Consider the following 23200-nt stretch of genomic DNA (forward strand, 5'->3'; position numbering starts at 1 on the left):
GGAATGGGCAAATTTGTCCCCTTCTCAGAGGAGCCTTTACAAAGCTGTGATGCTGGAGAATTATGGGAAAGTGGTCGCTCCTAGTAAGGACCTTCTTTCTTCATGACTTGATATGTCTTTTGGGATTGTTTTGCTTCCTGACTTATTTGAAGATGTCGATTTGTTAATACTCAACTGAGTGGTAGCCCATATTTAATATCCTTAGGTACAGTTGGAAGGAAGTTTCTATTGCCTGGGCCTATACCTCCTATTATTGCCTTATGAAAGTACCAGTGCATAGTTAGAAATGTATTTCTCAGACCTCCATTCCTATGTTTGAGAATATCTATGAGGATGTACCCACATGATTTGGAATTGTTTCTTGTCCTCTCAGACATAGGCTAAAAAATAAATGTTCTTTTTGGAGAAAAACCCCCAACTTTCAGGGGGCCCAGCTCTCTTAGGAAAGCCTGTCCTCAGTTACACCACACAGTTCTGAGCATTTCTTCCTAAATCTTTCTCATACAGTCCACCTTCTCATTTATTTTCTCTCTTTATAAGCCCTTAAGCCCTTTAGAGAAACAGAAATTGGCTCTTAGGAGCCAATTAGTTCTATATGACTCCATTCACCATCCTGTCTCATTTATTTTCTTATAAACAGCATTTCCACTTCCCCAAACCTTCTGTGATTTCCAAATTAGAGCAAGGGGAAGAGCCTTGGGTCTTGGATCTACAGGAAGCTCTAGATAGAAATGGCCTGAAAGATTAATAAGTGAAAGAAAATACTTCAAGTTTTGTCTATTTTGTCTGTTCTATCACCTTGAATTTTTTTTAACATGAATAAGCCTCTGTTTTTAAAACTAATGTTAATAGAAAAAATAGAACTAATATATGAAAACAGCTGAGCACAGGAATGTTAATGAGCACTGCCATTTCTAAGACTGTTCTACCTTCCTCGTCTGTCTGCAGTCCTGGTCCACCCACAACACTGCCTGAATAGGCCTCCTCATTCTGACTTTGGTGCTGGGACTCTTCTTTGTTTTTCCTCATATGTTTTCTCTTACACTATTTAAGGTAAATTTTCAAGCATCGCTGAGGAGAAGAGGCAGAATGGTACTGTAATAAAAATGGATGATCTGTATGGAAACTTTCTGGTTGTAATAACTGGATACTCAGGCTTACTAGAGAGCTGCTACTAGGGGACACACCTGAGGCTGCTTGGTTATAATGGAGATAGAATGAGAGATGCTGCTAGAGAGATAGATACTGCTAAAGGGGTGCCCTGGAGCTGCCTATTGATCACTAATAGCTAATAAGTCAAGATGTTCCCTACCCTCCTCCTCCCTTCACCTCCCAGGTTTCACCCAGCCCTTTTGCCTCCCTTTCCCCTCCCCCAGCCAGAGTATCCAGTTACCATAACCAGACATAGTTTCCACACAGATTATCATTTTTATTACAATTGGCACCTCAAGTTTGACTGAACCCCACAATCCTACTATAATATCTTATCACCGGTGCTACTACAGGCAGTGTAGTAAAGAAGAAAGACAAAATGTTCAGACAAGTTGTTTTCGGAGTGGTGGTTGTTGCAGCCATGGCCTGCTTTTGGGTTTATCACATTTTGTAGAGCAAACTTACCCATATGGTAGTGGATACTATTAATTATATAGGCAGCGTTATAATGTCTGTTTTGCAGTTGCCATTCCAAAATGAACTGGTACTCTGGCAAGTCCTAGGACAAGTATATGTACTCTTTATGGCTATCCTTCAGACTCTAACCTAACTTAAGAAGTTCTTCAGATTTGTGGTTCCCCTTAAGGCATAGAAGATTATGGCTGTTGATGCCAACCTAGAAGACATGATTAAGGCTGTGTTTGAACAATTGATTAAGGAAAAAGAACTAGATCTGGTTATGGGCAAGGACAATGGGCAAACCGAGAATGTACCTCAGGAAAATGAAGGTGACAATGAGAACAAGACTGCTAGTGAACCTGAGAAAATCTGTCCTTTAAAAGAGATCACTAAGCTAACCAGTAATGCTGGTGTGATACACTCAAAAGCCCATAGACAATTCACTCCTCAGGAACTTGAATCCATAAAGCGCTGTTTCCCTAAATTTGTAGAGAATCCCCTCAAATCTCAGGAGGAGCTTAAATAGGCCTTCAGGATCTTTGATCCGGATTTCGAGGATGTAGAGTTCCTATTGTCAGAACTGTTCAGCTCCCATGAACAGAGGCAATTCTTGGAGAAGTCAAGATCTGACAGCAATTTGACTAGCTGGCCAACTGTAGAGCAAAGGGTGGATATGGACTTTGCACATCTTATCTGCATGTCATACCTTAGAAGATGTAGGGAGCACTTACTACAGGCCATTAAACTATGCTGTTCAAAACCCAATGCATGGGCTTAGTTTGACAAGATCATGAAGGATAAAGGGGAACATCCTGTCACATACATAGACCGTCTGTCAGAGATGGCAGATTCCATCTTAGGTCTAGAAGCTGAAAGTGAAGAATGTGCAAGCCATGTCCATAGGCAATTTCTAAGGGGTTGCTCACCAAATTTGAAAGAATTTTTCAGACACTATTTCCCTAAATATGACTCAGTTTCTCTGATTGAATTGAGAGACACAACAAGTTAACTTGTTTGAAAATAATTCAGAACAGTGCAAACAAGTCCAAGACCTGAAGGAAAAGTTAGAGAGGACTGAAAATGATCTTAAACAAAAGGAAATTGATGATATAAAAACTCTGAACATGGTTAAGACTTACACAAAATCTAGTTACCAGAAACCTAGTTACAAGGGAAGACCAGTGCAGAAAGAGACTAGGGAATGTTTCTTTTGCCACAAAAAAAGGTCACTTGATTAGAAATTGCTTTTTGAAGAAGAAACATGAGAGTAATAACAAAGACATACAAAATGCACAAACTAGATACAAGAAATCCACTTGTTGTTCACATTGCAAGTTAAAGTCCTCATAGCAAGCTCTGGACTTGAATGAAATGCAACTGGCCATAAAAACTGGAGCTAAGCCTAAGTATTCTGATATGGTTAGGAAAGAATTATGAAGCCAGGCCCATAAGATATATAGTGTGACAAATGGAGATAGAAGAAATTGTGAGAATAAGGCTGCAGTTGAAAATAGTGGACAAAAGTTGGGAAATGGTGTAAAGATAGTGCAAGAATGTGTATCTGTGAGTGATAGCCATTGCAGTAAAGCAAGAGAAAGGCAGAGACAGATTATAAAGGCAGAAATTATGGAAATAACATCTCAAATAGTAAATGAGATGAAAGACTTTGAAATGAGTTGTATAGTAACTAAGCAGGAAAAGTCTGTGAAGGAAATCAGATGATTGCTAGAGAACTTTTTCCAGTGTAGAGTAGATAATGGGATTGAATTATACAAAAGGAAAAGAATGAAAAAGTCACAAGAACTCAAGCAGAAGTTTGTGACAGATACAGAGACACATAATTTCAATTCCCTAAAGGTTACTGTTGGTACAGAAGGAAATATAAAGGCTTTGAAACCATTCACTTAGTTAATTATGTAAATAGCTTTATGGCACAGATACCCTTACAAAATCCATCTAATTTGAATCCAGAAACTAGTACCTTCCATTCAGCAATGAGTGATATAGTTAAGGGAAAATTAACTGGAAATGAAAATTAAACTACTTTTGAAAAAATTAATCATATTCAAAGTAATGGAGGTGTACTGACAGTTAAATTTGAAGAGGGGGTATGGAATGGAATTCTTACCAACTAGAAAAACTACCATGGATTCAAAAGACGGTCTTGAACCCAACATTCTAAGGGGCAAAGGGGTATCTGGCCAAAGCAACTGCTGTGATTTAGGTTCATGTTCCATAGAGATTGAATCAAATCAAAAAGAATTGACTGAGTTATATATGCACCTGGCAGAGAGTAACAAGGACATGAACACTGAGTCAGTAGTTATGAACACCTTAGCTATAAAGCCAGAAACAGATATATGTTGTAGTGGGGGACAATATGAAAGCACACATCCTAATGATAATGCAGGGGGACATGCCAACTTATTCCCTGAAGAAAGTAATAAGATAGAGGGAAAGATTCCTATCTTTACACAGTCAAATGAGAATGAATATAAACATAAATCCCAGACTAATGGTAGAGTAGGATTTATGATTATTAACAGTATAGAAGATCTGCATAACCCCATACCATCAAGTTTACCAATTCTAAATGAAAATCTTAAGCTTAGTAGTGAGACACATTCAGAAACTGATTTGAGAAACACAGAAGCTGGTGACATAGGCTTAGATCAAAACACGAAGCCAGAGTTATCAACATCTGACAAAAGTTTACATGGCATTGAGCAAAATCCAAAGAACATAGTGATTGGGTTTAGTGATTCTGATTCAGACACAGAATCAGAAGGAATATCAGAAGGTGTGAATGAAGATCATTTAGAACAAATGCCTTATCAGTTTTATAAGCTTTATGAAGAGATAGATGAAGAAGGGGATTTGTGGGACACAAGTGAAAAGATAGTATACCTGGAACCAGTGCAAACAAAATCTTACCAAGACTATGATGAGGAATTATTCTTTGGGCACAGAACAAGTTGCATACCATTGGAAGAACTTTATGCAAGCTTAGGGGTTGATAATGAAGATGACTTTATAGATAAGTTGAATTACATGGCTTGTGCAGATACAGATTTTGAATGGGAAGGAGAATATTAAGGAACATATTAAAGAACTGGAGGAGGAGAGATAGATACACAATTTCACTTCTATTCTCTAACTTCAAAGACATGACAAGTACCATTTATGCTGTAACTGTGACACCAAGATTTGTTGGAGTTCCATAGGGTGACATACTACACAAAACCTTATGTGAATGAGAACTAGGCTTGGGGTAGCATAGAAAATAAGTTGTTTCAGCTAAAGAAGTACAAGTAATTCAACAAGAACACTCCTAAACTTGTAGCAATATTCCAACTTCATAACTAGGTAAGACACAAACATCTAGAATGCTAGAGAAGCATGGATTCACATTGGTTGAATCTGTTATAATAAGACTTTAACATCAAGTTGTTGTTGAGACCGGAAAGAAGAAGGTTATCTCTCAACTTTCATCCTAAAACAGTCTCTACCAGAGGAAGGAAGAGAGAGAGGGTATACCATGAAGATGTTTCTTCAGAGTTTCAGCAACCTCTCTAGACACAACAATATGATCCTGTCAATCAGTGAAGATACATACAAAAGACATGAGGAAAAAAAGTTCTAATCATGAACTGCAACATGAATAGCTAAGAAGAAATCAAAAACAGCCTTGTGGATGAAAGCCTAATGATAACAGGAAAGCATCCCTGAAGTAAATAGTACAGTTCCAGTAAGAAATGCAGCCAACACTGAAAAATATGCCTTTAAAGAGTAGCAGCCACAATAAATCTATATCATTTTTATACATAGCCTCTGCCTATCAACACAGTAACAAAACAGAAAGGAACAGTATTTTTATAAATGAATACATAATTTTTCTACATTCTATCTCCAGGAAATGATTACAGTAAACATGCAATAAATCTTCTAGTGAAAGGTGAAACAAGAATTAGCAAACTTGAAAAAAATAATTGAAATCATTATTAACAAAATCTTGAGAACCTATGCATAATGCTCATACCCATCCGTGAAAAACACATGTTCAGCTTACTTGCAGGCACAAAGATGTACATATGCAAACCTTACCCCCATACATGAAGAAAATACATGTTATCTTACTTGCAGACATGAAGAATGATTGATAAATTCTGACATTCACAAAGATTTCAACTTACTTCCATGCAAATGTACTTTTCACTCTTACTTGCACACACATGTAAAAATCTCACATGCATACATGGTTCGTGGTTTGTTTGTGTGGTCCCGGTTCCTGATTGATTATTCCAGTGGATCCTGATTGGAAGAAGATGTCTTCGATCAAGACCAGATGATGGCGACTGGCATGCAGACCAGATGGAGGGCCAGAGAGGAAGAAAGAGTTTCTACAAGCAACATTAAAGGACATGGAAGGATTTTGGAACTTTTGATTGTGAGGATATGTGAGAGTGTGTCACACATGTTACATCACATATATGCATGCACATCCTACATTGAATTACACTGTAGTAAGATATCTCATGGATTGGGTAAGTATACAACATGCATAGTTAGTTACATGACAACAAGACACACTGATAAAAATGTTCTGTGGGAAATTCAAACAGCTGAAGATATTTCTTTTCTGCATGAGTTTTCACAGAAATTTAGAATGATGTACATGTGTAAATCTGTACTGGGTACAACCTATGTACACATGTAAATACTAATTTACTAATGAACTAACTTTATTAGAGTAATTTATTAATATTCTAACTATATAGCCTAGCGAATTTGTCCAAGGCTTAAGGAAGTAGAGACATAGAAGTTCTGAAGTATAGAAGTTAGATTGCATTATGATTGTAGGTTAGCATTTGTTAGTGATAGGAAATTTTACTTAGTGAATTTATAGACTTTAGGAAATAGGACATTTGCATACTCTTAATGTTGGTGGAATTGTTGAGATGATTAGAAAATTAATTGATTTGTTGTGATGTAAAGCTATGTTCATGTAAATCCCTTACCTAAACCATTTTCCTATAACCCATTCTTAGCTTAGCATCTAGGTAGATAGAATAGCTAAGATAAATTAGGATTTTGTTATGGGGGGGGGGGTAAGAGAATATTTAAGATAGCACAGGATGAAGAATAGATAGATAGAATTATTATAAAGCTAAGTATCATTGAAAATGCAAGTTGCATTTTTTTGGAGAATTAAAGGGGGGATTGTGGAAGAGACATGAAGAGAGAGAGGATTTGCAGGACAACCCAGGCATGCAGACCAAGGTGAAGGACCTGTCTGTCAATCAAGGAGAAGAGTCCAAACAGCATGTTCCCAGGAGTTGGCAGTTGGGGAGCCTGGCCAGAGAGAGGAGAAATTTGGACTTTGGCTCTCTGGGGGTGACTGACCAGGGGAGAAACCTCTTCTCTGAGTTCCTGATTAACTGAGACTGGCTTTCCTGGCTTAGGCAGAGAGAGAGAGAGAGAGAGAGAGAGAGAGAGAGAGAGAGAGAGAGAGAGAGAGAGACCTTTGGGGTCTTGAATTACTCAAGAAGAGATTATCTGACTGAAGAAAAAAGAAGAAAGATGTTTGTCCTACATCTCTCTGATTGTCCCTAAGTCACAGCTGTGACAAGAATGACAATTTCCACAATTCCTCCTATACTTCATTATAGATTAGGGACACCCTAATCCCCTTCACCTCAATCCCCATCCTGTTTGTTCCCAATAAACCCCTTTAATTGAGAAAGGAAGAGTGAAGAATATTTCTCTGAGGGGGCAGCTGGGTGGCTCAGTGGATTAAGAGCCAGGCCTAGAGATGGGAGTTCCTAGGTTCAAATCTGGCCTCAGACACTTCCCAGCTGTATGACCCTGGGCAAGTCACTTGACCCCCATGGCCTAGCCCTTACCACTCTTCTGCCTTGGAGCCAATACACAGTAGGGTAGGGAACATCTTGACTTATTAGCTATTAGTGATCAATAGGCAGCTCCAGGGCACCCCTTTAGCAGTATCTATCTCTCTAGCAGCATCTCTCATTCTTTCTCCATTATAACCAAGCAGCCTCAGGTATATCCCCCAGTAGCAGCTCTCTTGTAAGCCAGAGTGTCCAGTTATTACAATCAGAAATAGTTTCCATACAGATCGTCCATTTATATTACAATATAGGGGAAAGAGTACTCCGGGAGTGAGTCAACACAATGTAGTGGATGGCAGCTTTGCTTCAGAGATGGGTGCTGGGTTCAAGCCCTATTGCTGACACATACTCTCTGTGTGACACTAAACACATCTCAACACACTAAGAAACTCTCTTAGGACTGCAAATTGTGGAATAATTGTCAGTCTGTATTTTTCTTTTCCTATGAGAAATGTTCCTCACTAGGAGCTCCCTGTGCTGTTTTTTGTTTGTTTTTTTTTAAACCCTTATCTTAGACCACTACTTGTGTATTGGTTCTAAGACTGAAGAATGATAAGGGCTAGGCAATGGGAGTCAAGTGACTTGTCCAGGGTCACACAGCTAGGAAGTATCTGAGGCCAGATTTGAACCAAGGACCTCCCATCTCTAGGCCTGGCTCTCAACCCACTGAGCTACCCAGCTGCCCCTGCACTGACTTTTTAAAAAGATATCAATTATGGAATAATTAAGAGTAGTAGCCTAGCTTAAACAAGGGAAGACCCAAAGTGATGGCAGTATTATTGGTGGTTTGGGGAACAAAAGAATTGCCAGCAGGCAGCCTAATGGACTGCATGGCAAGGGTCTTTTGGGAAGGAAGAAGAAGAGGAAGGTCTGTGGAGAGGGCCTTGTAGAAAGGGCCACCTTCCAGGGAAGTGACCTTACTTTGCTGGATTATTCTTCACTGGTTGGTCTAAGAGATATTAGGGTTCTGGCTCCTTCACATAAGAGCTGCCTACATCAGGAAAGGGCTGTGGTTTGATAGAGAAAGGTTGGATTCTGGCTCATGTGTGTTTGATTGGTTTCCAGTTTCTGGTGTCAGATAAGGAAATGCTGGGGATTGACCACTGAGGAGAAATAAATAGCATTGACTCTGGAGTCAGTGGACCTAAGTTTAAATTTTGCCTCTTGATATTTACTACCCATGTAACTTTGGGCAAGTCACTCTTTTCTCCCTGAGTCTCATCTCCCTCATCTTAAAATGAATGAATTTGACTAGGTAGTCTCTATGGTCCTTTCACCTTTTCATCTTTAATTCTATCTATAAAGGAATGGAACATGATGGAATTTTTTAGAAAACAGAAGGACAGAGGGATGTTAGAGTCTGGGCTTCCCTCGGTAGTGAGGAATTTAGGATATTGATTAGGTATTGATTAAAATAAGATATTTGCTAAAGAGATCTCTGAGAGTACAGGCAAGGCAGAGTGTTGGGTGTGAGAGCAGAACTTAGAAGGAGGATTATAGAAAAAGGTTCCGACAGTTGGTGAGGTCCTCTCACTGACTGTCTAACTTTCTAAACTCTGGCTGCTGGTAGAGGCAGACATCTGAGAACTTGCTCTGTGTTGGTGAAAGGGAAGAGAGAACTCTTAAAACCATCTGAAGAGGGTTTCTACTTTGCTAACTGAGAGGAGTCATCTCTAAGAAGAAGGTGGTACATCTGTTTTGCTGGAGAACAGTTTGGCGAAAGACTGAAGGCTGTTTACCTGGATTCTGGGCCATACCAGGGTTACTTCATTGTCAGTTAGCAGCTGCCATCTTGGCTGACTGAATCTATATGTACATGGAGATGTCTTTATCAAATTAAGTTAATTGAATAAGGATTTTAGTTAGATTATAGTCAGATAGCATTTGGGGTTTTTTTAGTAAGTGCCAGGCAGTTTTAGTGTAGCTGGAAGAACCAAAGGCTTTGTTGTGAGACAAACAGAAGGTGGGTGAATAGTTGGTATTAAGGATTTTCTTGTTATTAATCCTTATACATAGACCTTTTAATTATAAATAAATAGATTTTTATGAATTTATAGTCTCCAAGTAAAGAACATACTGGCCTGGTGAAGGGAAGTCATTCCTGGCTTTCCTTCTGAGTGGAAAACTGAAAGATATGTTTGTGAACAACAACAAAGTATTTTACCACAGCCTCTTCACAACACAGATAATATCAATACTTTACCTCTCAGGCCCAAAACAAAGTCTACTCTAGATTTGTAGAGTGCAAAAAAACACAAGAAAACTTTTTTTGGATGGTCACAAGTCCTTTTCCAGTATACTCTGAGTCTGATTTTGCTGTTTATCATTTCATGATCCTTTTCTTCGTCTTCTGACACAAGTAACTGGTAACATTTGCATTTTTTCTTCCTTCTAGCATATATTAAGACCTGCAATGAGAATAAGGATTCAGGTCAAAAGCAGAAGATTTCTTCAGAATCCAGGAATTTTAACATGACATCAGAAAAAGTCCAAAGAATCCCCTCTCCGCCCCCCATCCCATCCTGATTGTTATAGAATATCTGAACTGAAGCCTATGTTAGAGAGGCAATGGTAAGTACCTACAAGGGAAAAAATAGGGAAAGAGAAGAAAAATAGCACTAAAGTAACAGCCAATGATGATAAAACTCCTACTGGAATGGGAGAGCACACATATAAGAAATTAGGAAAAAAGAACTGGATTAACTCACATCTTCGTACACACCAGGAAATTCCCAAAGAATATGGGTCGTATGTATGTAGTCAGCATAGCAAATATTTCCATCAAAGTTCAGATCATTATCAATACCAAGAAACCAATATTCTTGGGAAGAAATCTTATAAATCTAAATGTAAAGAATGTTGATGAACTTTTAGTTATAAAACAAAATATAGGCAATATCAGAGAATTCTTTCCTGGAGGAAACCTTACAAATGTAAAGAATAACTTGCCATGGTAATTCTATCAGCCCCAGAGAGGCTACTCTACTAGTCCCAAGGCTACCCTATTAGCCTGGAGGGTAACCCATCAACACCAAGGCTATCTGGTGAGCCCCCAGGCTATTCTACCAACTATCACCACCTTAAAGCTCTTCTTCTTCTTTTTTTTTTTTAGATAAGGCATTCTTTAATTATGACACAGATTTTTTTTAAAATGAGATATATAACCCTTTCCCTCCCGAAATGTTGTCAAGTGTGCATATATATCATTTATTTTTTTTAACATTATTTTTTTATTTGGTCAATTTAAAACATTATTCCTTGGTTACAAAAATCATTCTCTATTCCTCCCTCCCCTCCTACCACCAATCTCATAGCTGACAAGCAATTCCACTGGGTATTACATGTGTCCCTTGATCAGAACCCATTTCCATGTTGTTGGTGTTTGCACTAGGATGCTCATTTAGAGTCTACATCCCCAACCATATCCCCTCGACCCATGTATTGAAGTAGCTGTTTTTCTTCGGTTCCTCATTCCTCAGAATGTGGACAGTGTTCTTTCTTATAGATCCCTCTGAGTTGTTCAGGGACATTGCATTGACATTAATGGAGAAGTCCATTACATTCAATTGTACCAAAGTGTATCAGGCTCTGTGTACAATGTTCTACTGGTTCTACTCCTTTTGCTCTGCATTACTTCCTGGAGGTTGTTCCAGTCTCCATGGAATTCCTCCACTTTATTATTCCTTTTAGCACAATAGAATTCCATCACCAACATATACCACAATTTGTTCAGCCATTCCCCAATTGATGGGCATCCCCTCAATTTCCAATTTTTTGCCACCACAAAGAGTGCAGCTATGAATATTCCTGTACATGCATTTTTCCTTATTATCTCTTTGGAATAAAAACCCAGCAGTGCTATGGCTGGATCAGAGGGCAGATAGTCTTTTAGTGCCCTTTAACCATAGTTCCAAATTGCCCTCCAGAATGGTTGGATCAATTCACAACTCCACCAGCAATGGATTAATGTCCCAATTTTGCCACATCCACTCCAGCATTCATGACTTTCCTTTGCTGTCATGTTAGCCAATGTGCTAGGTGTGAGGTGATACCTCAGAGTTGTTTTGATTTGCATCTCTCTGATTATTAGAGATTTAGAGCACTTCTTTCATATGCTTATTAATAGTTTTGATTTCTTTAACTGAAAATTGCCTATTTATGTCCCTTGCCCATTTATCAATTGGAGAATGGTTTGATTTTGTGTACAATTGGTTTAGTTCTTTATTAATTTGAGTAATTAGACCTTTGTCAGGTTTTTGTAATGAAGATTGTTTCCCAATTGGTTGCTTCCCTTCTAATTTTGGTTACATTGGTTTTGTTTGTACAAAACCTTTTTAATTTGATGTAATCAAAATTATTGATTTTACAATTTGTGACTCTAAGTCTTGCTTGGTTTTAAAATCTTTCCCTTCTCAAAGGTCTGACATGCATACTATTCTGTGTTCACCTAATTTACTTATAGTTTCCTTCTTTATGTTCAAGTCATTCACTCATTCTGAGTTTATCTTGGTATAGGGTGTGAGGTGTTGATCCAAGCCTAATCTCTCCCACACTGTCTTCCAATTTTCCCAGCAGTTTTTATTAAATAGTGGATTTTGGTCCCAAAAGCTGGGAACTTTGGGCTTATCATAGACTGTCTTATTGAAGTCTATTCCACTGATCCTCCTTTCTGTCTCTTATACAGTACCAAATTTTTTTTAAATTTTGTTTTTATTTTTATTTGGTCATTTCCAAACATTATTCATTGGAAACAAAGATCATTTTCTTTTCTTCCCTGCCCCCCCCACCTCTCCCACAGCCCACGTGCAATTCCACTGGGTATCACATGTGTTCTTGATTCAAACCCATTTCCATGTTGTTGGTATTTGCATTAGAGTGTTCATTTAGAGTCTCTCCTCAGTCATATCCCCTCCACCCCTGTAGTCAAGCAGTTGCTTTTCCTCGGTGTTTTTACTCCCACGCTTTATCTTCTGCTTGTGGAGAGTGTTTTTTAGATCCCTGCAGATTGTTCAGGGACATTGCATTGACACTAACGGAGAAGTCCATCACCTTCGATTGTACCACAATGTATCAGTCTCTGTGTACAATGTTTTCCTGGTTCTGTTCCTTTCGTTCTGCATCACTTCCTGAAGGTTGTTCCAGTCTCCATGGAATTCCTCCACTTTATTATTCCTTTTAGCACAATACTATTCCATCAACAACATATACCACAATTTGTTCAGCCATTCCCCAATTGATGGGCATCCCCTCATTTTCCCCTTTTTGACACCACAAAGGACGCAGCTATGAATATTCTTGTACAAGTCTTTCTCCTTATTATCTCTTTGGGGTACAAACCCAGCAGTGCTATATGGCTGGATCAAAGGGCAGACAGTCTTTTATCACCCTTTGGGCATAGTTCCAAATTGCCCTCCAGAATGGTTGGATCAATTCACAACTCCACCAGCAATGAATTAGTGTCCCTACTTTGCCACATCCACTCCAGCATTCATGACTTTCCATAGCTGTTATGTTAGCCAATGTGCTAGGTGTGAGGTGATACCTCAGAGTTGTTTTGATTCGTATCTCTCTGATTATAAGAGATGTAGAACACTTTTTCATGTGCTTAATTATAGTTTTGATTTCTTTGGCTGAGAACTACCTGTTCATGTCCCTTGCCCATTTATCAATTGGAGAATGGCTTGATTTTTTGTACAATTGATTTAGCTCTTTGTAAATTTGAGTAATTAAACCTTTGTCAGAGGTTTTTATGAAGATTGTTTCCCAATTTGTTGCTACCCTTCTGATTTTAGTTACATTGGTTTTGTTTGTACAAAACCTTTTTAATTTGATGTAGTCAAAATTATTTATTTTACATTTTGTGACTCTTTCTATGTCTTGCTTGGTTTTAAAATCTTTCCCTTCCCAAAGGTCTGACATGTATACTATTCTGTGTTCACCTAATTTACTTATAGTTTCCTTCTTTATGTTCAAGTCATTCACCCATTCTGAGTTTATCTTGGTGTAGGGTGTAGGGTGTTGATTGAAGCCTAATCTCTCACACACTGTCTTCCAATTTTCCCAGCAGTTTTTATCAAATAGTGGATTTTGGTCCCAAAAGCTGGGAACTTTGGGCTTATCATAGACTGTCTTATTGAAGTCTATTCCACTGATCCTCCTTTCTGTCTCTTAGCCAGTACCAAATTGTTTTGATGACCACTGCTTTATAGTATAGTTTGAGATCTGGGACTTCAAGGCCACCTTCCTTTGCATTTTTTTTTTCATCATTTCCCTGGATATCCTTGATCTTTTGTTCTTCCAAATGAACTTTGTTATGGTTTTTTTTCTAATTCAGTAAAAAAGATTTTTGGACATTCGATGGGTATAGCACTAGGTAAATAGATAGGGTAGGATTGTCATTTTTATTATGTTAGTTCATCCTACCCATGAGCAATCAATGTTTATCCAATTGCTCAGATATAGTTTTAGTTGTGTGGAAAGTGTTTTGTAGTTGTGTTCATATAGTTCCTGTGTTTGTCTTGGCAGATATATTCCTAAGTACTTTATATTGTCTAGGGTGATTTTGAAGGAATTTCTCTTTCTAATTCCTGCTGCTGAGACGTTTTGGAGATATATAGAAATGCTGATGACTTATGTGGGTTTATTTTGTATCCTGCAACTTTGGTAAAGTTCTTGATTATTTCTACTAGCTTTTTAGTTGATTCTCTAGGATTCATTAAGTAGACCATCATATCATCTGCAAAGAGTGATAGTTTGCTCTCTTCATTGCCAATTTTAATACCTTCAATTTCTTTTTCTTTTCTAATTTTTACAGCTAGTGTTTCTAGTACAATGTTAAATAATAACGGTGATAATGGGCATCCTTGTTTCACTCCTGATCTTATAGCAAATGCATCTAGTTTATCTCCATTGCTAATGATGTTGGCTGATGGTTTTAGTTAGATACTGTTTATTATTTTTAGGAAAGACCCTTCAATTCCTATACATTCTAGCGTTTTCAATTGGAATGACTGTTGTATTTTATCAAAGGTTTTTTCTGCATCTATTGAGATAATCATGTGATTTTTGTTGGTTTGCTTATTGATATGGTCACTCATGTGGATGGTTTTCCTGATATTGAACTATCCTTGTATTCCTGGTATAAATCCTACCTAATCATAGTGAATAACCCTCCTGATCACTTGCTGGAGTCTTTTTGCTAGTATCCTATTTAAGATTTTTGCATCTATGTTCATTAAGGAGATTGGTTTGTAGTTTTCCTTCTCCATTTTTGACTTGTCTGGCTTTGGAATCAGTACCATATTTGTGTCGTAAAAGGAATTTGATAGAACTCCCTCTTTGCTTATTATGTCAAATAGTTTGTATAATATTGGGATTAGATGTTCTTTGAATGTTTGATAGAATTCACTTGTGAATCCATCAGGCCCTGGGGATTTTTTCTTAGGGAGTTCTTGATGGCTTGTTCAATTTCTTTTTCTGATATGGGATTATTTAAGAATTCTATTTCTTCTTCTGTTAATCTAGGGAATTTATATTTTTATAAATGTTCATCCATATTACCTAGATTGCCGTATTTATTGCCATATAATTGGGCAAAATAGTTTTTAATGATTGCCTTAATTTCCTCTTCATTGGAGGTGAGCTCTCCCTTTTCATCTATGATACTGTTGATTTGGTTTTCTTTCCTTTTTTTTTTTAAATTAGATTGACCAGTACTTTATCTATTTTGTTTGTTTTTTCAAAGTACCAGCTTCTAGGCTTATTTATTAGTTCAATAGTACTATCACTTTAGATTTCATTAATTTCTCCCTTCATTTTTAGGATCTCTAATTTAGTTTTCCTCTGGGGTTTTTGAATTTGTTTGCTTTCAAGTTTTTGATTTGCATGCCCAATTAATTGACCTCTGCCCTCCCTAATTTGTTAATATATGAACTCAAGGATATAAATTTTCCCCTGAGTACTGCTTTGGCTGCTTCCCATAGAGTTTGAAAGGATGTCTCATCATTGTCATTTTCTTCAATGAAATTATTAACTGTATCTATGATTTGTTCTCTATTATTTAATTTCCAATTAATTTTTGATTTGGCTCTCCATGTACACTTACTAATCATTTTTATTGCCTTATGATCTGAAAAGTTTGTATTTATTATTCCTGCTTTTCTGCATTTGTTTGCCATGTTTTTAATGCCCTAATACATGGTCAATCTTTGTGAATGTATTCTTATTTATTTATTTTTATTTGATTTATCTAAATTTGATAGTGGTAGGTTCAGGTCTCCCACTAATATAGTTTTGCACTCTATTTCCTCCTTCAATTCTACTAGTTTCTCCTTTAGAAATTTGGATGCTATACCATTTGGTGCATACATGTTGATTACTGATATTTCCTCATTGTCTATACTGTCTTTTATCCGGATCTATTTACCTTCCCTATCCCTTTTAATTGGGTCTATTTTTACTTTGGCTTTGTCAGATATCATGATTGCAACTCCTGCCTTCTTTCTATCAGTTCAGGCCCAATAGGTCTTGCTCCAACCTTTGATTCTGACCTTGTGAATATCTACCTGTCTCAAGTGTGTTTCTTGTAGACAACATATGGTAGGATTTTGGATTCTAATCCACTCTCCTAATCATCTACATTTTATGGGTGAGTTCATCCTATTCACATTCAAAGTTATGACTGTCACTTGTGACTTCCCTAGCATTTTGATATCCTCTCCTAGTTCTGTCCTTTCTTCTTTTGCTATATCCTTTTGAACCAGTGGTTTACTTTTAGTCAATCCCCCTAATCCCCTCCCTTAATATGTTTCCCTTTCTGGTCCCTCCCTTTTTGTTCCCTTCTTGTTTTTTTAGGATCTGTTAAGTTCCCTCCCCCTCCTCTCCTTCCCTCCCTTTTTAAACTCCCTCTCCCTCCCCCCTTTAGTTTTCTCTTCTCACTTGCCCTGTAGGATAAGATAGAATTCAAGATCCCAATACATATAGATGCTCTTCCCTCTCAGAATCAATTTCATTGTGAGTAAGGTTCAAGTATTACCTATTAGCACTCTCTTTCTCTTCTTCTTATAAGAGTATTCTTCCCCTCCCCTTCCTATCTATATCTTTGTGTGATAAAGATTATCCTATTTATTTTATTTCTTCAAGTATCTCTTGGTACCATCTTCAATCCCCCCTACCATTTTTCTTTTTTTTTGCATATCATCTTGTAGCCTTTAATGCCTCAGTCTTTTCCTATGAGTGATTCTTCTAATTACTATAATAATGAATACAATATTTGAGAGTTACAAATAACATTTTCCCCATCTATTAATATATATAATTTGATCTAATTGTAGCCCTTAAAAAAGAGAGTTTGAAAAGAAAAAAAAACATTTTCCCCTTTTCCCCTCTCTTTCTTTCTTATTTACCTTTTCATATTTCTCTTGATCTTTGTTTTGGATATCAAACTTTCCACTTAGTTCTGATCTTTTCTTTACAAATACTTGGAAATCTTCTACTTTTTTGAATGCCCATACTTTCCCCTGGAAGTATGTAGTCAGTTTTGATGAATAGGTTATCCTTGGTTGAAGACCCAGTTCTCTTGAATTTCTGAATATCATGTTACAGGCCTTGCAGTCCTTTAGTGTGGAAGCTGCCAGGTCTTGTGTGATCCTGATTGGTGCTCCTCAGTATCTGAATTGTTTCTTTTTTGGCTTCTTGTAGAATTTTCTCCTTAGCTTGAAAGCTCTGGGATTTGGCAATTACATTCCTGGGAGTTGTCCTTTGGGGATTTAGTGTAGAGGGTGTTCTATGAACTCTTTCAATGTCTATCCCCCCCCCCCCCCCATGTTCAAGAACATCAGGGCGGTTATCTTGGATGATTTCTTATAGTATGATGTCAAGATTTCTTTTTATTTCTGCCTTTTCAGGTAGACCAATGATTCTCAAATTGTCTCTCCTTCCTCTGTTTTCCTTATCTGTCACCTTTTCAATGAGATATTTTATGTTTTCTTCTATTTTGTCAGTCTTTTTTTTTAACCCTTACCTTCCATCTTGGAGTCAATACTGTGTATTGGTTCCAAGGCAGAAGAGTGGTAAGGGCTAGGCAATGGGGGTCAAGTGACTTGCCCAGGGTCACACAGCTGGGAAGTGTCTGAGGCCAGATTTGAACCTAGGACCTGTCTCTAGGCCTGACTCTCAATCCACTGAGCCACCCAGCTGCCCCCTATTTTGTCAGTCTTTTGACTTTGCTTTATTAATGCTTGCTGTTTTGCAAGACCATTGGTTTTCAGTTGCCCAATTCTGGTCCTTACGGCCTGGTTTTCTGCTTTAATTTTTTTATTTTCTGCTATAATTTTTTTATTTTCCCTTTGAACCATTTCTACTTTTTTTTGCCAGAAGGCTTTCATCTTTTTGATAAGCTCCAATTTAAATTCTTCCAGAGCTTGTAGATAATTTCCATTTTTTTAGAGGGTTTTGTCTTTGTTTGAATTTCCTCCTGTATTTCCTCTATAGCCTGGGTTTTTCCTCCATAAAAATTTTCCAGGGTCACTACCTTTTTTTTTTTCTTGCAGGGTGTTTGTTGGTCCTATATACAATTTGCCATCACTGTGGAGGTTTTCCCTTCACTTTTTAGTCAGAAATCTGAGTGAGATGGGCAGGTTCTCTGTGTATGGAGTTGAGCAAGGATTTTGCCTGAGGCAAGCTCTCGAATCTCCACAGCCTCTGCTGTTCGAGCTCTTCTCTGTGCCTCCTTGCCAAGAGTGCCCATGGTCTGAGCTCCCCTGCCTGCTGGGGTTTCAGGTGTAGCTACTCTCAGGGGTAGGTTTTTGGTGGTCTTAGTCAGCTGCCAAGGACCTAGAGGTGCCCCTTGCTCGCTTTAGAGGTGCCCTGCGCTCACTCTCTAATTCTGGCACACGCTGGCTCTGACTCTGGCTCTGTAGGTGGGGTGGGGAAGGGTGGATCAGCTCATGTTTGGGTGGGAGCTTTTTCACCCCCTTATGGTGTGTAAATGCCTAAATCCCATGTGCTTTCAATGCTACACCCTACTGTAGAGTCCCTCCATTCTTATGAAAATGTTTTTTTTTTTTTTAGTCTTTTGAGGTAGTCTATATAGGTGGGTGCTGAGGAGAGTAAGCATCCCACGTCTAGACTGCCGCCATGCTTACCTGGAAGGTCCTTAAACCTCATCTTAAAGTAAAATTATTTTCTTACTTCTGAATTGAACTGAGGTTGAGTATCCCATTCTAGGAGTGAGACCCTGCTACAAACTTGGGATGTTTCTCCCACAACATATTTTGGAACATTGGCCAAGAAGAACCGTGCTTGAGCTCCCTTCCTTCCTGGGATAAGAAAAAAACAAAACCCAGTCTCCTTGTTAACCTCTACCCTGTCCTCTCTTAATAGCCCACTATATAGGGAAAAAGTGTGTGAAAAAGATATGGAAACATTCATAGATGGAAGGTTTAAGGGTCAATAGGGTATGAGAAAGACAGAGACATCGTGACAGAGACTGATATAGAAAAGGAGGGAGGGAGAGAATGAGAGAGACAGTGAAACAGAAAAAGAAAAGCTAAAGATCTTAAGGTGCATTAAAATTGGCTTAGTGTTTCAAACAATTCTACTGTACTCTACACTAATCAGACTGCATCAAGACTGTTGTATATAATTCTGAGTGCCTCATTTATGGAAGGACATTACACTCTGGAGAACATGAAGGGAAGAGCAAGGAGAATGATGAGGATTCTGAACACCATATGATCAATAATAAGAACATACAAAAGTTAGGGTAGAGAAGGAAAGATTTAGGGGACAAATGATTGCTATCTTCAAATATCTAAAGGGCTGTCATATAGCAAAGGAATTAGAGTCATTTTGTTTAGGCTCAAAGGGAAGAACTAGGAGAGATGGGTAGAAGTTACAGAAAAGCAGGTTTAGGCTCAATGTGAGAAAAAACTTTCTTAAAAGTTAAAGCTGTTAAAGTGCCTTGAGAAGAAATAAGACTTTCAATTGGGAAATGGATGAACACATTGTATGCTTTTTGAGTGTGTGGTATATGACTTTGATAGAATACTATTGTTGTACAAGAAATGAAAGGAATGGTTTCAGAAAAACCTAGGAAGACTTATAATGAACTGATACAAAGTAAAGTGAGTAGAACTTGAAAGAACATTGTACACAATAACAGTAATGTAACAATAAACAACTGTGAAAGATATTAATATAATGATCTGCAACAACTCAAAAAGATTTTTGATGAAAAGTTCTATCCAACTCCAGAGAGAGAACAGATGGATTCTGAGTGCAAATTGAACATATTTTTTCCTTTATTTTTCTTGCTTCCCCCTCTTCCCCACAACATGGCAAACATGGAAGTGTTTTACAAGACTTAATGTGTATAATGAGTATCATATTTCTTGCTATCTCGATAGGTGGTAGATGAGGAAGAGAATTTGGAGCTGGAAGTTAAAATTTTAAACAAAAAAACAAAGAAAGGTAATGTTCTCTCCTTCATTAGAGGCTTTCATGTGACTGTTTGATGATATTCTATCCAGGGTTATTGTTCAGGTAATGGTTGTATGAAATGAGATTCTGTGCCTTGCCTTGCCTTAACACTTTTCTTGATCTTATTACCCTCTAGCTTCCATGCAATGTAATTATTTGGGGGGGATATGAAATTAATATGCTTGATATACCTAATAACTATTTTTATAGGAAGAATAAGATTAAGTGACATTTGTATTTTCCTTTTATTGTGTCAGGTAAGATCAGGAATAAGAATGATTCATTAAGTACTAGTTTAACTTATAGCAGACTATTTACTGCCTTCAGGATGGAAGGGAAGGGAGGGAGAGAATCTGAGTCACAAAATGTCAGAAAACAATTGTACAAAATTGTTTCTATATGCAATTTTTAAAAAGAATGATTCATTGTCTAAGACAAAATATTTACCAATGTGATATATATATATATATATAATATAGATATAGATAGATATAGATATGGAAAACCCCAGAAATCTCCAAGACCTATATTTAGAAAAATATGTGAATCAAAAGATACCTGGGACCTTGCAAGGGAGAACTGAAGAGATATAAGGATTCTCAACAAGTGACATTAATGGATAATAAAATTTCCATTGAAGAAAGAAGCCCAAAAGATCAAGAATCTAGAAAAGATTTAGATTCTCTTCTAATCTTGTTATATATCAAAAAATCCTTCCCGGGGACAAACTACATATATTTAATGGCAGCCTTCAGTATTCAAATCCTCTTGTACATCAAAGGATCCATGTGGGGAGAAACTTTATGACTGTCACAAATATAGTAAAACTTTCATTCAGATTGGAAAAATTGTTACATATCAGAGAATATATACTGGGCAGAAGCCCTAAGCATGTGATGAATTTGAGGAAATTCTTTGCTCAGAGTTCTAATCTTTTAGTGTATCATCAAAAACTGGGGGGAAATCTTTTAAATATGGTGAGAGTGGAAGCAGCTGGGTGGTTCAGTGGATAGAGAGCCAGGTCTGGAGACAGGAGGTCCTGGGTTCAAATGTGGCTTCAAGACACTTTCTAGCTGTGTGACTTGAGTCATCTAACCCCATATGCCTAGCCTAGCCTTTATGGCTTTTCTGATCTAAGACAAAAGGTAAGGGTTTATATATATAATGACAGTGAGAAAATCTTTAGTTATCTAAGTGATCTAAGTCAAAAGGTAAAAGAAGAGATGAAAATTTTCTAGGATTATCTGAAGAACAGTAATGATCCATCAAAGAGGAAGTAGCCTCCAAGTGAAAAAAGAGGGAATTTGAAAGCCAAAGATGAGTGTTATCAGGCAAAAGCATGTCTGGAAGAGAAATGTAGAGTTGGCAAGAATTGAAGTATATGTTATATAATTGATACTATATTGCTTGCCTTCTCAAAGGGTTGGGTGGGACTAGAAGGAGGGAGAGAATGTAAAACTCAAAACTTAAAGAAAAAAATGTTAAAAATATTTTTAAATAACTCATGTGTAGAATAATATGAAATATATCCGCTATTTTATTTTACTTTTTCCATTTACATGATAGTCTTTGTGTATATTGTTTTCCTAGTTTTGTTTATTTCATTCATCAATTCATAGAACTCTTCCTATATTGTTCTAAATTTTTTATATTTGTAATTTCTAGAGTGCACTAATTCCATCACAGTCATGTACCACAATTTGTTTACCCATTTCCCAATCAATGGGCACCTGCTTTATCTTTTGTTCTTTGTTACTATTAAAAAAAATTGTACTGAATATTTTGAAGAGGCTTTTCTCAATTGTGCCTAAGCATAGATGAGAAAATTTCTCTGAGCGTAGACAATGCATATTTTAGCCACTAATACTGCTAAATACATTCATCTATAGAATAGCAACAAATATTTCTCCTAAGGGCAAATCAGAACAAACCAGAGGTTCTTCTTCACAGTCAGCATATTGGCAAAGGTGACAAAATATGGAGATAGTCATTGTCAAAAGACTTATGAAGTGCTTGCTTCGGCAGCACATATACTAAAATTGGAATGATACAGAGAAGATTAGCACGGCCCCTGCGCAAGGATAACATGAACATTTGTGAGGTGTTCCATATTTTTTTATCTAAAACCATCAGCAAACATCATCTGCAATGGGGATAAACTAGAAACCTTCCCAATAAGATCAGGAGTGAAACAAGGATGCCCATTATCCCCTCTATTATTTAATATTGTACTAGAAACGCTAGCAGTAGCAAAGAAGAAAAAGAAATTGAAGGTATTAAAATTGGCAATGATGAGACCAAGCTATCACTCTTTACGGATGATATAACAATTTACTTAAAGAATCCTAGACAATCAACCAAAAAGCTAGTCGAAATAATCAACAACTTTAGCAAAGTCGCAGGATACAAAATAAACAAGCATGAGTCATCAGCATTTCTATATATCTCCAACCCATTTCAGCAGCAAGAATTAGAAAGAGAAATTCCATTTGAAATCACCCTAGACAATATAAAATACTTAGGAATCTATCTGCCAAGACAAACACAGGAACTATATGAACACAACTACAAAACACTCTCCACACAATTAAGACTAGATCTAAACAACTGGAGAAACATTGATTGTTCATGGGTTAGCTCATGAGCTAACATAATAAAAATGACAATCCTGCCCAAATTAATTTACTTATTTAGTGCCATACCCATTGAACTTCCAAAAAACCTTTTTACTGAATTAGAAAAAAACATAACAAAGTTCATTTGGAAGAACAAAAGACCAAGGATATCCAGGGAAGTCATGGAAAAAAAAATGCAAAGGAAGGAGGACTTGCAGTCCCAGATCTCAAACTATACTATAAAGCAGTGGTCATCAAAACAGTTTGGCACTGGCTAAGAGACAGAAAGGAGGATCAGTGGAATAGACTTGGGGTAAATGACCTCAGCAAGACAGTCTATGATAAGCCCAAAGATCCCAGTTTTGGGGACCAAAACCCACTATTTGATAAAAACTGCTGGGAAAATTGGAAGACAGTATGGGAGAAATTAGGTTTGGATCAACATCTCACACCCTACACCAAGATAAACTCACAATGGATGAATGACCTGAATATAAAGAAGGAAACTATAAGCAAATTAGGTGAACACAGAATAATATACTTGTCAGATCTTTGGGAAAGGAAAGACTTTAAAACCAAGCAAGA

The 23200-nt window shown here is 37.3% G+C and overlaps 1 protein-coding gene, 1 non-coding gene and 1 pseudogene across 3 annotated transcripts; all 3 read left to right on the forward strand.

Annotated features, from left to right (window-relative positions):
• The window catches only part of LOC100026495 (zinc finger protein 850-like), a 148864-nt pseudogene that overhangs the window by 109016 nt on the left and 16648 nt on the right, over positions 1-23200 (forward strand).
• On the forward strand, positions 1046-20412 carry LOC130455485 (uncharacterized). Of its 2 annotated transcripts, XM_056805114.1 has the most exons (3): positions 1046-6058; positions 9916-10091; positions 19928-20412. In XM_056805114.1, exon 1 carries the CDS (start codon positions 3727-3729, stop codon positions 4705-4707), a length of 981 nt encoding a protein of 326 aa, XP_056661092.1. In that variant the 5' UTR covers positions 1046-3726; the 3' UTR covers positions 4708-6058; positions 9916-10091; positions 19928-20412. The 2 variants fall into 2 exon arrangements, with proteins under 2 accessions (XP_056661092.1, XP_056661093.1); XM_056805115.1 differs by lacking the exon at positions 19928-20412 and having other exon boundaries at positions 9916-10634.
• On the forward strand, positions 22010-22116 carry LOC130455712 (U6 spliceosomal RNA). The gene has a single exon (XR_008913808.1). It is a non-coding gene; the product is annotated as a U6 spliceosomal RNA (small nuclear RNA).

This window comes from Monodelphis domestica, chromosome 7 (genome assembly GCF_027887165.1).
Source record: "Monodelphis domestica isolate mMonDom1 chromosome 7, mMonDom1.pri, whole genome shotgun sequence".
In the NCBI taxonomy this organism is placed as follows: domain Eukaryota; kingdom Metazoa; phylum Chordata; class Mammalia; order Didelphimorphia; family Didelphidae; genus Monodelphis; species Monodelphis domestica.

Excerpts from the sequence above, each read along its gene's own strand:
- LOC130455485 (XM_056805114.1), top strand. The coding sequence starts at position 3,727 with ATGGAATTCTTACCAACTAGAAAAACTACCATGGATTCAAAAGACGGT.